This window comes from Rhea americana, unplaced genomic scaffold (assembly GCF_003343005.1).
Source record: "Rhea americana isolate MKP2758 unplaced genomic scaffold, rheAme1 scaffold_18, whole genome shotgun sequence".
In the NCBI taxonomy this organism is placed as follows: domain Eukaryota; kingdom Metazoa; phylum Chordata; class Aves; order Rheiformes; family Rheidae; genus Rhea; species Rhea americana.
This window is the reverse complement of record NW_028185927.1, coordinates 7,690,649-7,704,391: the sequence shown is the minus strand read 5'-3', so window position 1 is coordinate 7,704,391 and position 13,743 is coordinate 7,690,649. Positions and strand designations below refer to the sequence as shown.

At 38.7% G+C, this 13,743-nt stretch overlaps 1 protein-coding gene across 6 annotated transcripts in view; it reads right to left on the bottom strand.

The window, feature by feature from the left end:
* Window positions 1–13,743, bottom strand: part of TTLL5 (tubulin tyrosine ligase like 5) — a 129,533-nt gene that overhangs the window by 84,358 nt on the left and 31,432 nt on the right. For all 6 annotated transcript variants that reach the window (XM_085301773.1, XM_085301772.1, XM_085301774.1 and 3 more), the window contains 9 exons: window positions 13,028–13,109; window positions 11,407–11,468; window positions 10,468–10,559; window positions 7,838–7,879; window positions 4,785–4,898; window positions 4,299–4,390; window positions 3,620–3,682; window positions 1,581–1,726; window positions 209–494 (listed from right to left, as the gene is read on the bottom strand). In XM_085301773.1, coding sequence (XP_085157899.1) covers window positions 209–494; window positions 1,581–1,726; window positions 3,620–3,682; window positions 4,299–4,390; window positions 4,785–4,898; window positions 7,838–7,879; window positions 10,468–10,559; window positions 11,407–11,468; window positions 13,028–13,109 — 979 coding nt within the window. The remainder of the gene's footprint in view (window positions 1–208; window positions 495–1,580; window positions 1,727–3,619; window positions 3,683–4,298; window positions 4,391–4,784; window positions 4,899–7,837; window positions 7,880–10,467; window positions 10,560–11,406; window positions 11,469–13,027; window positions 13,110–13,743) is intronic.

The following is a 13,743-nucleotide window of genomic DNA, read 5'->3' as shown; positions in this document are numbered from 1 at the left end:
GCACAAAATACAATAATCCAGAAGACAAAATCCTCTTAAACAGATATATATGCTCACCCTTTCTTTGCTGAGCCCATATCTCTAAGCTTTTACCATCTCCTTGYGCTCATATTCATAATGTGTCACTAAGTGTATATCCTCAGCATCCATATTTTAACCGACACTAGCTGCTAGACAAAACCCAAGGCAATATGCATAAATCTCTCACCTTAAGTTTCCATTCTCTTGAAGAATCTGCAACAAGTTAAACTGAGATTCTGGTTCTGTTTTTTCAAGAAACAGCTCTCCTCCATCTCCATTTTTCTCATCAAGTTTTTTTGGCATATTCTCTTGACAAGCAGCTTTTACCAGTTCAGAGAGCTCTGTCTTGCTTTTCACCTGTGTGTCCAAAAGAGAGCTAGCAGTTCCATCTAGTTCTTCATCTTCATCTACCTCCTCTTCCTCCTCGCCCTCTGTGTCTGACTTGAGGGACAGTTTTGTGGGTTTTGATGTCCCTAAAATAAAAGGGAAATTATTTGCGTTGGGTTAAAAAAAACAAAAAAAACAACAAAACAACAAAAGGAGAGGAGGCGGGGAGGAGACTGTCCTGATATCCACACCTTTTGGTTTACTGTTACACTCTTTTCTGCTAGAAGGAGACAATATCATTATAGAATATCACCTTAAGTATCACTGCCTTTTATTATTCTTTCTGGCTTTCTGCTTATGTATCAAACAATTGAGAAGTTCATCCCCTCGATATCAGTAAACAGACAAAGGCTCTTATCTTCACTTTACAGAGGAAGAAACAAAGGAATTTTCCCATGCTGTTGGAAAATATCTTCTGCAGACCTTTGGTTCATACATACATATACATATATATATATATATATGTGTGTGTGTGTGTGTGTGTGTGTGTGTGTGTGTGTGCGCTCATCTTTCATTTCTTCTGTCAGAAAAATCAAAGCTATGAAATCTAAACTTTCATATGCACTAATGCAATTCACACATATTATTTTTTAACATACCGCCAAAAATCATATATCACACCATCTCTCCCAGAGTAGGCTGTATCAGGTAGCTGCTGGAAATAGATGAGTTAAGGCTTCAGGAACAGCCATTTGCAAGGAACATTCCCCTCTGTATCCTTTTAAGTTTTTCCCACATCAGCAGAAAAAGAGTTCTCTCATTTCCGTGTCTTACAGTGACTGCTGTGTAGGAACTCCAGCATGGAAGCTCCCATGTATTTTGCTTTCTCTAAAAAGTTGGAGAGCTACAGGCACATACATACTGTTGACTTCTTCCACTCAAAAATGCAACTACAAGCTCATCTTCAAGAAAACACTGACTACCTTCAGTCATACATCTGAGAACACAGAAATGGTGGCAATGGAATTCCAAGCACATAAAAAGACAAGAAACCCAGAAGAGAAATGAAATTAATACTATTAACCCTTAACATGAAAGCTACTAATTTTCACCACTGAATCCCTTTAGGGATTACAACAGCCAGMGCTAACAACCCCATTCCCATAGACTTCAAATGAAAAAGTCCTTGCTTGCTTAACCAACTGATTGTCTGGAACTTCAGCCWTGCACACCTGATGATCTTGTCCGTGCTGCTCGTGCCTTGCCATGACGTCGCCTGCGCTTCCGTAACTCCAGTGAAATGAGCTTCCTCTCATAAAAGAGAGCATTGGAGTCCACAGCTTCAAGCTTCATACCCAGCCTTCCATTAAGAACTGCTCTGGGAAGCATAATAYAGAGACAATCTCAATCCCACATTTTACTTCTCTCTTTGATGATTTAAGAGGCCTACTAGATTTAATTTCTTCAAGAAACAGTTTTCCTGACATAGTGAAAAAATATTTACGATCAGTCTAACTTTCTTGCACATAAAAGTCTACAAACGTTTGCAGGGAGACCCATTCAGAGACTTGCAAATACTTTAGAGAAGATCATCTCTCCAAGTCTCAAAACTCGTGTATCTGGCACCACGCTTTCATGCCTAAGTAGCTTCTATTCAATATGCAGCAGCTCCAGCTAAAATTAGCAAGCAAGCTTGAACTAGGCTCTAGGATTATWTAAGAATGGAGAGAAGGGGGAAGGGTGTACATGGACCTGAATCCAATCTTGACAACCATTAGCTTGATCTTACTGTTAGGTTAGAGGCAAGAATTTTATTGTAACTCAAGTGAAAAGTTACAACCTTCCTACAATTTCTGTCTAATGCAAAGGAGAAAGAAGTCCTGCCAGATTCCTTGAGGGAGACAAACATAACTTTCTATCACTGCAGAAAGATCTAGTAAATGGCTCCTTACAGTGTAAGTACAAATATCTACAAAAACTTTCTGTTGCTCCACTCACCTTTTGGATTTAGCACAGTGAATATGTGGGTATATGAAGCCCTAAAACYTGATGCATTATAGAATCTTTTAAGAGAGCTCACATATGAGGGTCACCAATATGATGSGAGTGTCAGAGTAGCAAGAGTAAGAGTAGCAGCTTTAAGAGAGCTTAAACTCTCCAAATGCTGGAATATTCTTCGTCCATAGCATTTACTTTATAGAAATGGTTATGAGGAGTAGGAGCAACACAATCCTTTTTTATTTYGATGGGTTTCCTGATAGAATAGGTGTTGACCCAGGACTTGTGATGTGTAAATCTAAATTCGGAGGAAATCCTACAAATACAAATTATTTATTTAAAAACCCATTTACTGGGGTCTCCCAGTGACCAAGTCTGTTTTCATCRTGCCCCTACAAAGGAAGAAAGGACAACAGCTTGCTTTCCATTGTGGATCACCAATAAGATTAAAAAGCCTTCATGTCTTTCACGTGTAAAATGAAAAGGCCAAATTCACAATATCTCTTGTGAAGTTTATCTCAAAGGAGAACAAAATGGCTCCAAAAGAGGAACTCTGAGCAACAGTCCTATAAYAGACGCTTGCATCCATCTGGCTTAAATTGGAGAATGTATCACTTGGAGCTAGCCGCTAGAAACATTCCTGAAATTATATGCTGAAAAATCTTACAGTGCTGTTGCAGGAAGAGCTTCCTTAAATAGTATGTCCTCCTCAGTCAGCAATTTTACCCTTACTGTACAGTTACTTTATCACAGAACTCTAATTCGGAGAAGAAAAACTGAGGTAGGGAGGTCTAAATACACAGCAAAAAATGCTACATACATCACAGTGAAAGTTCAATTACCAGTATGAACCATGATTTCCACCAAAGCACCATCTGGGGGTAAAGGCAGTGATAAACCTTTGGAGTAAATTTCAGTGCTTACTTAACAGGAGGAAAAGCTCTGATGTGACTATAAACTTGAAACCGAAGGTATGCAAGGACCTCCAACTCCAGACACACCTAGGTGCTTGGCAGCTTTTCATATCTATAGTCTCCTCTTCCCTACCAATGACTCCCATGCCTTTTGCCCTTTTTGCTCTTGGATTCAGAATTATAGCATATAAAAATGGGAGAAACATCCATAGTYACTGGCATACTAGAAAAGAGACATTCAACTATTTCTATCCTTGTAAACCATAAACAGGCGTTTATAACATTGGGTAAGTGAGGAATAAATCTTTTCCATTCTGTTTGTGTCCCTTSCCTCCCTCCCAAATCCAACAGCTTTCTACCTGTCCTGAAACAGACGTGTAGCCAGCATGTAGTTCATTGTTGTCTTGTGCTCTAAGAAAGATCTAGAAAAACAAAATACAAGATATATCAAGGTATAACTCAACACAGTGGAAGGCAGCATAATACAGAAGGAAGTCACCTATAAAAACTACATCCCAGAAGCAGTAGATTGAAACAACATGCTGTATCACAAAAGAAAAGAGGAAAGAAGGARAGCTATCACTTCTCAGCTAAAGTTCACATTGAAGCAAAAGACTTGGAGAAATATTATGGACCCAATGCAAATAAAAACAGCATAATACAGTATCATTCACAGGATGAGTCCTATATTGTGTTTATGGCCTAATGAGAGGCTACAAAGCATGTGCAGCTGYGGGAGGTCAAAGCAGATAGCAGAAATGGATAATGTAAGGTGAATACATTTTTATTCTGACAGAAAAGAAGCATCAGGATCAGTGAAACAACATTTAATAGCCTTCTCTAAGGTGCAGTYAGGCAAGCTGTAGTTAAAAAGGATCAGGAAAAAGCATCCTCAACACTAAGAATAAACTGTAACCTTTAACAAACGTCTTGATATGCTCCTCTTTGATTGCTGATCTGGTAAATCTACATGGATCTACTACAGAATATCCTTCAACAGTGCAACACTGAGTCATCTTATTGGAGACTTATTATTACCCATAAAGATCCCATGTTAATGGAGTAGGGAATATTCGGATGAAACCTCCTCTCCGCTCATTYTCCTCCCTCACGCGACGAAGAACTTTTATCTAGGAACATAAAGAAGAGGAAAAAAAGCTAGCAAAATAGATACAATGGAAAATAAACCCTGGAACAACACCCGAGTTCCAGAGACTAAGGCATCTCCTGTGGCAGTCCTGGGAGTAAGTTGTGCACATACAATGTCCATAGGCAATTTCACCTTACACTTAAATTCTGAAAGTCTACCACTGCTTAGAGTGCAYATGTATGCTTGGCACGACTGAGGGCAAGGATAGTACTAGCAATAAAATTTGCAAATTTTTGGAACAAAACTGGTAGTTTTCTAAACTGATTCTTTTTGTCATGTTTTTTGTACACATAGACTTGTTCTTTGCTGAGCAAATATCGCCACATACTGCATGAAAACCAAGGTAAACACAAGATGTTTAACAGCCTACTTACCTCCTCCATGGAGAGACCTAGCACAGAGCTGCCTTGCCTTCCTGTTGCTTTTTCCTTGCCTGAGGGCATCAGGTTTTTCATTTCAGCATCATTGGCAGACAGAGGACGGGCGCGCTGTAGAGAGAGTGTGAATCCAGACTTTTCCCTTTTCCTCTCAACTTACCAAAAAAGAAAAAAGTAGTTACATTCAAATTCCAGCCCCTCTGCCCAGCAGAATCTACTCTCTAGGGTGCTGCAGCCAGAACACACACAACCCCCCTCCAACCATTGAGGAATCCACACTCCAGCGGGCACTAAGCACGAGGATTCACATTCTGAATTTTTAGCTCAGCAGGACTCACAACTTGGGCATCAACGCCAGTATTCATACCCCTAACCCCTTCAGGAAAAGCATAAAAAGATCCAAAGGGTTCTAGAGCCAGGATTTACACTCATAAGCCCCAAGTACAGTAGCATCCACACCTCAAGGGCACCAGAACCATTATTCTCTGTCCCAGTTGTATTGGCATACTAGAAAAACAGAACTGTAAATCACTGATGAGATAAAGTTGCAGGAAAAAAGTGAAAAATTCAATTCAACACCCATTATACTTATTTTTTTGTTACTCTGTTGCCAGATCACAACTGGCTACTTCTTGCACGGAACAGACAGATCTTGTATATGAAGATACRTACCGCAAATCTGCACAAATGTGCAATTWAAAAAAMAAAGAGAAAAGAAATAATTYRCAGAAAATCTCTCAAGATCATTCTTAATCTAATGCACTGTCCTGATCAACTGTAACAAATCACAGGAATTCAAAGCATCTCCAAATTAAAAGGATTATAAAATCTCAAGATCCCAACAAAACTGAAAACCTTGAACACACTCTCAAGAGCATTTTAACTGGGCATAGGCCCAAGTTCACATAAACTGCCTTTGTAGAAAGAGCATTAAAAGGGTTTGGCTGAGGTCTCCTGCCTTTATACAACATTCAAACATCCTGCTAGCACCACACTGAGCAAAGAATGTAATAGAGAACCTTCTCAATCTAGAAAGGAGATAAAAAACACAGTAGAAACCTTAAGTWGTGAAAACCTGGGGGTACATCCCATAGTGCTCAGATTCATAGGAAACTTAGGGCGAGTTCAGATTGTATCTGTATTTCTAAGGACTATTTGAATGGGAATTGAATTCCAGTCCAGAAATTGCAAGAAGCTATACAGAACCCACAGGTGAAACAACTGCAAGAGCAGCAGGGATTTTACTAGACTGGGCTACATAGCAGTGACTGACACAGGAAAATCCAAAGAGAAGACTGACATAGGAGGTGTCAGCTGAAACATTTTGTTAAGCCTAATGAAAACTGAGTCAGTAAAACAAAAGAAAACAYGACAGTCTGGACAAGAGAGCAGGAGACACTAGCATTTTTAGAAAAATTATAAATGTTAGTAGTCAAGCAGGTTTGCTTGATGTTCTAAGATGCCCTTAAGTTGAAAGGCTTTTAGTTTTTCTTCATAAACTTCCCCCTATGTCAGAAGCACAATCCAACAACTTTGCTTTAACAACTTCCTCTAAAATCTCTTACTAGGTAACTTCTACTTAAAAAYCATTTCCTGACACTACCATTAGCAGTCACGTGAGAACTGCTGCTCAAAGAGAATGTTATAGGAAATTTTTCATCTTACCAGATAATCTCATTTTCTAATGAAAAACTTCAAAGAAATGATCTTTACTGTTTCAATACAAACAGAAAATACATGCCTATGTATTGGCAAACTGAGATCATGACCAGAGCAGCTCTGGCTCCCACTCAGGAACAAACCACTCTACTGTCAAAATGCTAGAGAAAAACTCCTATTTTACTGAACTTCCTGCACAAAAGAAACTTTCTTTAGTGTTTCCCTGCAGGATTCTCTCTTGTTGTAGCACAGAAATGTCTCCAGCTTCATGAAGTTCTGCTTCCTCTTTGACCCAGCTTATCTTTTAAAAGTATRGATAAATCCAATTACTTTGAGTCATCTCCAAATTCTGCGAACCGTTCTGGTTCCCACATCRTGATTCTCATTGCACTAATCATTGACAGCAGCCGACAGAAAGATTCCTCCTATTTTCTATGAAACCTCATTATTCAGTCAGGCTCTTTTCCAGACTTATCTTTTCTCTTAACCTCAGTTAAACTTATACAAAATGACATAAATGGCAGTCCATAAAATGAATTAAGCTCTCTAGATGATTCCATCTGTCCTACCTTCCTTCCTGCTGAGAAACTTCAAAAAATGGTAATCGCTATTATGCTAGCACATGAAGCCCAGAAGCAAAATGCTGTCTACTGTGTCCCCGCACAGCCAGGTGCTTATAATTGTAAGCTAACACYGATTTGTCCATCTAGCTTGCAAGGAAGGTAGCAGATCTGACATCTAGAGAAGCTGGATCAATCTGGCTTATGTTAAAGGTATGCAGTTCTTTTTTTCCCTTAAGTCCTTTTCTCATCTTCTCCAATTACTGATCCAATTCACTCCTGAATTTTTCAAGCTTCCTTCAGATAACCGTTTTGCAGGCAGTAATTACTTCTCTTATTAGGTCACATGAATTGTGTCAACAGATTCACCTGTGCATACCCTGTAGTACACAGAAAAAATTTTCTCCTCCCTCCTTTTGATAAGTGACATTCCTCTCTACTTCTGCTTTCATCAATTCTTCCTTTATTTCTGCAACTTTCCTTTTCAATGACCTACCAGATCCTGAACACACACATTGTGCTGCCATTGTCTTCATCAGCTGATGAGTGTGTCAATTTTATCTTTAAAAATCTAAATCAAATTTCTTTAAAATGCAGTTCAAAAATACTGGCAGTCTTAAACCTCTGAGAGGTTCCRCCCAGCTGATCTAGCCTCTCAGCACAATTTCTTTTTAAGCTACTTAAACTGATGCAAATGCTTTTCTATTCTTTTTTGCTACCACATGGAACATGTGGCATAGTATTATATATTATATAGCATTATATATAATAACACCTGAAAATGGCATCCCTTACATTGGCAAAAGGAGCTGAATAAAGCCCAGTACTTACCAGTCTGGTGTTTGTTGGTCGGGGCTGCGCAGACACAGGACGCTACAAGAGACACAAATGGAATAAAAATATTGTGTTCTTGAAGATACTATCATCCCTGCCTGAGCTCCAGAAAAGTGCTAAGTGCCCTAAAGCAAAAGGGTATAACTAAAGTCCAGAGAACTAGGCAATAGCTTTTATAGTCTCATTTCAGATCTTGCTCCATAGATTCTCCACAGGATTCTCCACATTCCAGCCACAGGACTAAACTTAAACTCAGATGTGCTCAGCAGCTCAGAATGCACCTGAACAATCACAATTTTTAAAATCATACAGAAAAAAAAGCTCTGCAGCAAGGTGAATGAGCTCAACTATCAAGACCAAAATTCTTATTTTATACGACAAATATTTTCCTTTAAGTAACTCTTTATTAGCTATGTATTAAAGGGAACAGATGCTGCCAATCTGAATTATTCATAGAATGGAGGGGAACAATAGTAAAAATTCTGAAACTCCAAAAGCCATTTCATTTAAATATCTCAACAATAATCCAATTCTAGTGGAGAAATAAGATGTTATTATAACATTCAAGTACAAATGTAGAAACAAACAGCAGAATGTCAAAAAGCAGCCTGTATTACTTCATAAGGATTCACTTGACATCAGRCCTATAAGCAAGACCAATTTAATGCCAAGGGTAGATTCAAAAGAAAACTATTGTCATAAGAGCTTAGTTTCTTTTTGCCTTTGGTGGTAGTCAAGCTGCCTTCCTCCTCTCCAATGCCCAAGAGGAGCAAAGGGCACAAGAAAGGATCCTCAAGAGACCTACCTATCATTTCTAGCTGTACTACAGCCAAGCTCTTCTCTGCAGTTAGTATTTACAAAACAGTCTAAGGTCCATTTATTGCTTATGATTAGTTGAAAGTGCTCCAGCCCAAATCAACAGTAAGTTACAAATGAAGCAGCTAAATTGTTCATACCTCTAGAGGGTACTAATGATCTGAGAGTCAAACTGAAGAAAAGGCACAAGGAATTGGCAGTCCACTGGTGAAACTCAGCAACAGAGGTCACCAYAACTATCTCATGACCAAGAGTGCTACTGTCAGGATGTCTTTCTCAGGAAGCGACTTTTCCATAGATTAAAGACGGCCTACGTGAACAATTAAAACTTAAGAGACCATGAAGGAGTTAAAAGAGGTTCAGAAGTACCCTTTGCAACTGAAAGTAGAAATAATTATCAAAGACTTGATACAACCTGAGATAAAATGCATTTAGCAAAGAGCAGGCCAAAAAAATATTGAACCATGGAAAAAGCTATATGCCTGTTTAATGTTTAACCACAGCTTTTTCATTTAGCTACTTAAAAAACAAACAAACAAACAAACAAAAAAAAAACTTATCACATAGGTGATGGGGAGAAATGTCCCAAGAGGGTATCCTGTCTCATATCACTGCTTTCTGATATGAAATTTTGCTTTTAAGCAAAATTAACCTACAGGTTAGAATGCTCCTTTAAATTCAGTGCTTTCCAACTGCTTGATTTTCTAAACTGTCTTCTACAAATGTTTTTTTTTTTAAAAAAAAAAAAAGCATCAGGGTCTGATCTAACTGCTCTAAGACAGAAGATTATTCATTTTTTTTTCTAGAGTGGTGCCTGGTTTATCCCATGTACCTTTTGCCTGTCACAGAGAGCACCCTAACAGTCACAGAGATCTGTATGAAATCCCAGCTATTAAACTGGGCTCAAGAGCTGTAGACTCAGACAGTGTATGAAATCCCAGCTATTAAACTGGGCTCAGGAGCTATAGACTCAGACAGGTGTCTTAGACACTCAAATGTCATCTTACCACCTATTCATATCTCTCACAGTGATTCCTGATTCCGAGTTTTACAAGCAGCAAAGTGTTAAAATTTGTATGAGTTTTCCATGTGCTAAAATGGACACTGTATTGGTGTTCTGTCACTGAACAAAAATTTCATTTCATTTCCTACTTGAGTTGAGCTACACACCATTGCCACATGTCACTCACAGGAGCATATGCATCACCTGTAGAGAGTTGGGATATATTCACTGGCAGTAAAAGGCTTGATTCAGGATACACTTCTTGCCTATTTTCCCTGTGAGAAATGTATTTGAAAATCCAAATGAAACAGGGGATCTCCCTGCCACTTGTGGGTGCTCCACCATCACAAATATTTACGGGCTTCGTCTGGTAGTCAGAAGGAGATAGAGGAACAACTGTCTTTAAACGTTACAGTGCTAAGAAAGTACTTTCTCAACAGAAAAGGTAATGGACAGTCACAGTGAGCCACGTGAGGCCTCAGTCCAAGGAACCAAGAGAAAGGGAGAGATTCCAGGAGTAAAGCAGAAAGAAGGCTTAAATTTCAAATGCAAAAGCACTTTCTGCTTGGAAAGAGATCTCAAGYATATTCATAAAGCCATAGGGCTCTGGAAGCTTGTTGCCCACAACAAAATGAAATTGGCTGAAATGCCCACAACTCAGCTGCATCTACTGAGTCTCTTCTTTTGTAGTTACATCTAGAAGTCCAGAGAACCTCATTCATTCACTGGCTCTCTCACATTTGAGCCAAACTGGAAGAGAATGGCTTTCTTGCTTTCTTCTCAGTTCTGGCTTGTTGAAGACACTTACCTGATGCTTCTGGTATGGATTTCTCCTGACAGATTCAGATGAGTGATAAACTGCCCGGCTTGATCTCTGGCCTGGATCCTGGCATACAAAGCCTATGAGGATCAAGAGTCACATGAGAACTTTTAAAGACAGGCAAGCCCTGAAATATAAACCTAAAACTTCTGTTAATGATTTCAGCTTACATATGACCCTCCTGTCTCTGCCCAAGCCCCTAAAAGGATGCCTTTCCTTTCTTTGTCTGACTTTTTTTAATCTCAAAGTTTGCACATTACATTACATTTTTGGAATAAAATTAAAACGTGCTTCAAATACTAAATACTTAAATCAATAAGATGGGTTGATGAATAGCAATACAGAAGTATATTCCCTTCCTTAAACAACTGAGCAGCGACTTGACGACAATTCTCTCTCTTTTAGGAAAAAAGGTAAGTTGCCCAAGTAACTGAACCAAGACATACTAGGAATGCCTAAAAGGTACAGTGTACTAGAAAGTCATGAAGCTTTCACCATCCTGACTCCACTTCTACAGAGCCTAGCTACAATCCACACAGTCTTACCAGCCATTCACCCTAAAAAAAATGCAGAAATATCAATTCTGACRACTAAGTGCTTGGAAGCTGCCTGTTTAAGAGAGTCACCTCTTTACAAGAAAAAAAGAGTAGTATCTTCAAATACCAAACTAGAGACCCTTCATATTACCTAAGCATCACAGAGAGGGATTATTCACAGGCTGAATTCAAAATGACCACATAAAACTTCCCCATGCTAAGTGCATCTACTCTCTTTAATCTGAATTCTCCTTTATTACATTAGAAATTACAATCTCATAACTTTGTATAGCTATCCAAGCACTGTCTAACATGCAGTTCRAACATACCTTTTGTTGGCTTTAAATGAGGTAAATATTCAAATATTCATGCAGCTTTCTGTTACACTCACCTACAAGGCTGAACATATCTGAGAGCATGCTGGCTTTGATCTTCAGATCCAAAGGAGCATCACTATCCCCACATGGAAAAAAGGACAAGAGGAATTACTTACCTAGTATAAAATGAGAGGATTGCATCAATATCCAGGATGCTTTCCAATGTATTTTCTTYGCATTAGTCCTTAACACAGGCATCACAGAACACCCAAGCACGTAAGGGACTTTCACACACACATGGTAAAAAACAGCAACAGATTAACCCATTTCTGTTTATAAACATGGTATCTACTGATTTTACCCATTTTCGCAGCTTTACGCTTCTAATTCAACATGTGCAGCCTTGTTTTAATTCTGCTTGGCCAGAAACATTTTCTCTGAATGCATCTATACTGCATTTCATGGAACGGAGGTTTCTGTCATATAATTATTAAAAACTACCATTACCTATGTCTCTTCCACATAAAATTGTAAGTATTTGGGTTAGCTCTGATGGATGAGAACAAATGATAGGGGAAAGTGATAGATACAGAGAGATTAGATAGTGGGGACAGACAGGAAGCATACTTAATTCTATCCAGTGGGAACAACAACGAATAGAGTTAAGACCAGACAAGTAAAGTTTGTTTTCCTGACAGCTGAGAAACAAGCCTTTTTCTACAGCAAAGTGAAAGATGCCAACAACTTGGGCAAAGAGACTGGCAATTATTTAAAAAAAAAATGGAGCAAAGGATACAAATGTGAGTTAGTTTTAAAGGTAAAGAATGCAAATAATTCACTATTTATGCATATGAGTGCAAACCAACAAACAAGGAAATTAAATGTCATGGAAATACTCTCATTTTACCTAAAAGCAAAACAGGTATTGCGGAAGCTTAGAGTGTGCATAGGAAGAATTTGTATGCAGAATAAAGAAAGAAAGACCAACAGAAGTGTCTGATACAATTATTCCATGAATATATGTATAATTTAAAACTGATTAATATTGCAATGCCTTGGAGATATTACTCAGACACATTATTACAAATTGTATTATGCCTCTACACTCTTGTAAAGTTAAACTGTAGTTCAGAAAACACATGTCTGAACCCCTACAAAAAGAAATCCTGAAGTTTCATTAGAGTTCAAGGTCAGCATAAGGGCCAAGAGAACACTCACACCATGAGTTTTAGCTAGAGAAAGTACTAGACCAAGAATCTGAGCCCAAGCATGCATCTACGTACTCCAGTCAAGCATAATGCCTGAACAGTGTTTTGACTCTAAAATCTTACAGCATCTACTGGGCCAAGCAGACTGAAACCCAACACAATGGTCTGGAGAGTTTCAGAATTTGTCTATGATGGGAGATTATGAAGTGTAAACAACAATGACGGACTGTGGAGGAGAAATAATTAAAAAGAAAATGGAATCCCAACTGGGTCCTTTCAAAACATATTTCTGCAATGAGTCTGTTTATGGGAAAGGGAAAGGAAAGGACTATCCTCTCTGTCAGCTCTTAACAGTGGAACAGATACTCTGCAGGCCTCATGGACCTCATATCCTCCCAGGACCACAAGTTTCAAAAGACAATCATATCCAGCAACTGCTGCACTRAAGTCCCAGCCCTTCACTCTTTTGAAACTGGGAATCACTTACCAGGCCAACGATGGGGATAGGTTCACTTCCAGCAGCCAGGGCTTGAGAGTGGCATCAATAAGGACATCAAAACCATACAGTTCTGAAAACACAGCAAACAGCAACTTCAACTACAATACCTTTAAATGTCCAGGTAGCGTCCAACACAGGTCTCTATCAGGCCATTTCTATCTTATTTATGCAAAATCCAGTGAACTCTCTAGGAGTGAATAAATAACAACATTGCACAAGTGGGAAGTTTCACTCCCTCAGAAGCAAGGTTAAAAGGACTCTGTTTGCAGGRAAAAGAGGGAAGCAGAAAATGAGTCTTAGGAAAATATCATAAAGAAAAATAAATTCTGAAGGAGAAAGAAGGATCAAAGAAAAATAGAAAAACCAGATATTTCATCATGCACAAACTTCAGTTATGTCAGAACTCAGCTACCTCTGTTTCCTCATAGAAGTGACACAAGCACACTAGGTCCTCCTAATCTTTTCAGTGGATCCTAGAAACAACAGAATTTTATTCTCCTTTTGCTTTTTAATCCCTATTATTCATTGTTCCAGGTACATATCAACAGTATTCTGTCTTTCAACCATCAGCTTTATCCTTTTTATTCCTGATTTTTTTCTGCAAAATCTCCATAGAAGAGTCTTCTCCTCTGCAGCTCCCTCTACACAGACAACCTCCCATAACTCTTTATCTTATTGACAGTTTGCCACTTTGCAAGACATCA